Source organism: Dendrobium catenatum, unplaced genomic scaffold (assembly GCF_001605985.2).
Source record: "Dendrobium catenatum unplaced genomic scaffold, ASM160598v2 original_scaffold_112086, whole genome shotgun sequence".
NCBI lineage: Eukaryota > Viridiplantae > Streptophyta > Magnoliopsida > Asparagales > Orchidaceae > Dendrobium > Dendrobium catenatum.
The window spans coordinates 1-1818 of record NW_021430521.1 but is presented as its reverse complement, the minus strand read 5'-3'; the positions used below and the strand labels follow the sequence as shown (position 1 = coordinate 1818).

At 37.1% G+C, this 1818-nt stretch overlaps 1 protein-coding gene across 1 annotated transcript; it reads left to right on the top strand.

Annotated features, from left to right (window-relative positions):
- The first annotated feature begins 49 nt into the window (after window positions 1-49).
- On the top strand, window positions 50-1005 carry LOC110101059 (protein IQ-DOMAIN 1-like). The gene is made up of 2 exons (XM_020828825.2): window positions 50-193; window positions 518-1005. The coding sequence occupies exons 1-2, from the start codon at window positions 152-154 to the stop codon at window positions 812-814; spliced, it is 339 nt and encodes a 112-aa protein (XP_020684484.1). The 5' UTR covers window positions 50-151; the 3' UTR covers window positions 815-1005.
- Window positions 1006-1818: the final 813 nt, after the last annotated feature.

Genomic DNA, 1818 nt, shown 5'->3' with positions numbered 1-1818 from the left:
AACAAATTTTCTTGCTGTTCAACAGGGATCTGCTCGTGACCAGTCAAATGGATTCAAGTTGAAAAATCAGCCTAGTAAATCATCAAATAAATTATATAATGGTTCTCGTGGCAGAAATAATCTGGGAGAATCTGGTTTTAGTTCTGAGGAGATGGCAGCTATTCGAATACAAACTGCATTTCGAGGCTACAAGGTTTGTAATCCCAATTTTAACAAATATCCTTGCTTGTAACTATTTGAAATGTTTGATGTGCGTGAGGACTTTAGTTGTTGAAGTAAGAAACTAGGTTTGTGTTGCAACTGATAGCCGATAGATGCTAGGTTAAGCTAGATGCTGGGAGCTGTAGTTTGCATATCTATGCTTAATTTGTACATCAAATGCATGCTACATGATACATTTCCGTTGAAACTTCACCGGTTCTCTTGCCTTTGTTAATTTTCTATATCATGAGCATTTTTTTGTATTCCATCTTTTTGATGAGAGAAAATATGAAATCCAATTTGTTTTGTTTTACAGGCTAGGAAAATTTCACGCCAACTGAAAGGAACACAAAGATTAAGTTTCCTTTCTGATGGCGGTTCTGTTAAAAGGCAGACATCTCTCACTTTGCAGTTTGCTCATTCCTGGAGCAAAATACAAACACAAATAAGAGCTCGGCGTGTTTCTATGGCAACAGAAGGCCGAATTAAGCAAAAGAGATATGAAACCCAAACAAAACTTGAGGCCAAGCTTCATGATTTAGAAGTATGCTCTCTTCGCTCTCCAGTCCTCTTAGAGTTTCTTTTTCTCAAGGTGTTTTTGCTTTTGTGTTAAATATCCCGTCAAATGTGAGGCTTCTATGGTTTGATCGACTATTGTAAGTTCCTTCTTAGAAGCGTATTGATTTCATGATGCATCATTATACTGATCCTATGCATCAAACTGCAGTTAGCATTTTGATTTAATGCGATGGAATCTGTTAGTAGAGATAGCCACTTTCTCTCGACTAATTATAATTGACTTTGTAGTTTTTCGTGTTTTTTCTAAAGGTCAATTTTTTTTTTCTTCAAGGGCATTAGCAGGTGCACAACGCAATTGCTAGAGTTTTTGGGCAGAGATTGATGTGTGCAACCTTATCACTACTCCTAGTTTACATTAAGATATTTTTTTTATCATTTTATTGAGATGCAAATCCCACGGGAGAAGTGAATTAAGAGTTAAGTCCCTAATGCACTAATTGTAACATTTATTAGTCAGCTTAAGTTTTCAGATTGATGTGCATCTATCTACTCGTATAATGGGCTCGACGAGTGGGCTCCAGTGTTTAACCTCCTAAAAAATGATATAAGATTCAATGATTTGGCTATGGTCCAGTGTCTTATATAATTTGTAGCTCTCATAGCTCTTAGTGACTTTCAAGCATGGCCATATATACAAGGTTCAAAAGTGGTTGTCACCCACACTGACTCCATGTCATGGGGTTAGCTCTTAGTTTTGGCTAATGATATTGAATAGTTATTATTTGTGGGATAGGTATGACTGATGTGGAGTGCTCTTTTATGTGGGCTTCAAAAATTCGTGCCCCGGCCTCTCCGCGACCTCTTTCTTTTTCGGAGCGTCGAGGAGAGTTTTAACATTTAAGTTTCGAGGTAAATTTTCAGAAGGCAAATTTGGTTTTAAATAAGACAATGCCTAGAGATTTTACCCTCATTTTGTGAGGACTTTATGATCTGAGTTCAGGTTTCGTATAGGCTCAAGCCCCTCTAATTATCAGTGGACCTTACATTTAGCATAAACCATTGGTTTGATTGGTGTTTAACCATTAGCATATTTGGCTC

Bases quoted from the DNA above. Each gene is read 5' to 3' on its own strand.
- LOC110101059 (XM_020828825.2), top strand. From the start codon at position 152: ATGGCAGCTATTCGAATACAAACTGCATTTCGAGGCTACAAG. The intron at 194-517 runs GTTTGTAATCCC...TTTGTTTTACAG, and splicing joins CTGCATTTCGAGGCTACAAG to GCTAGGAAAATTTCACGCCA.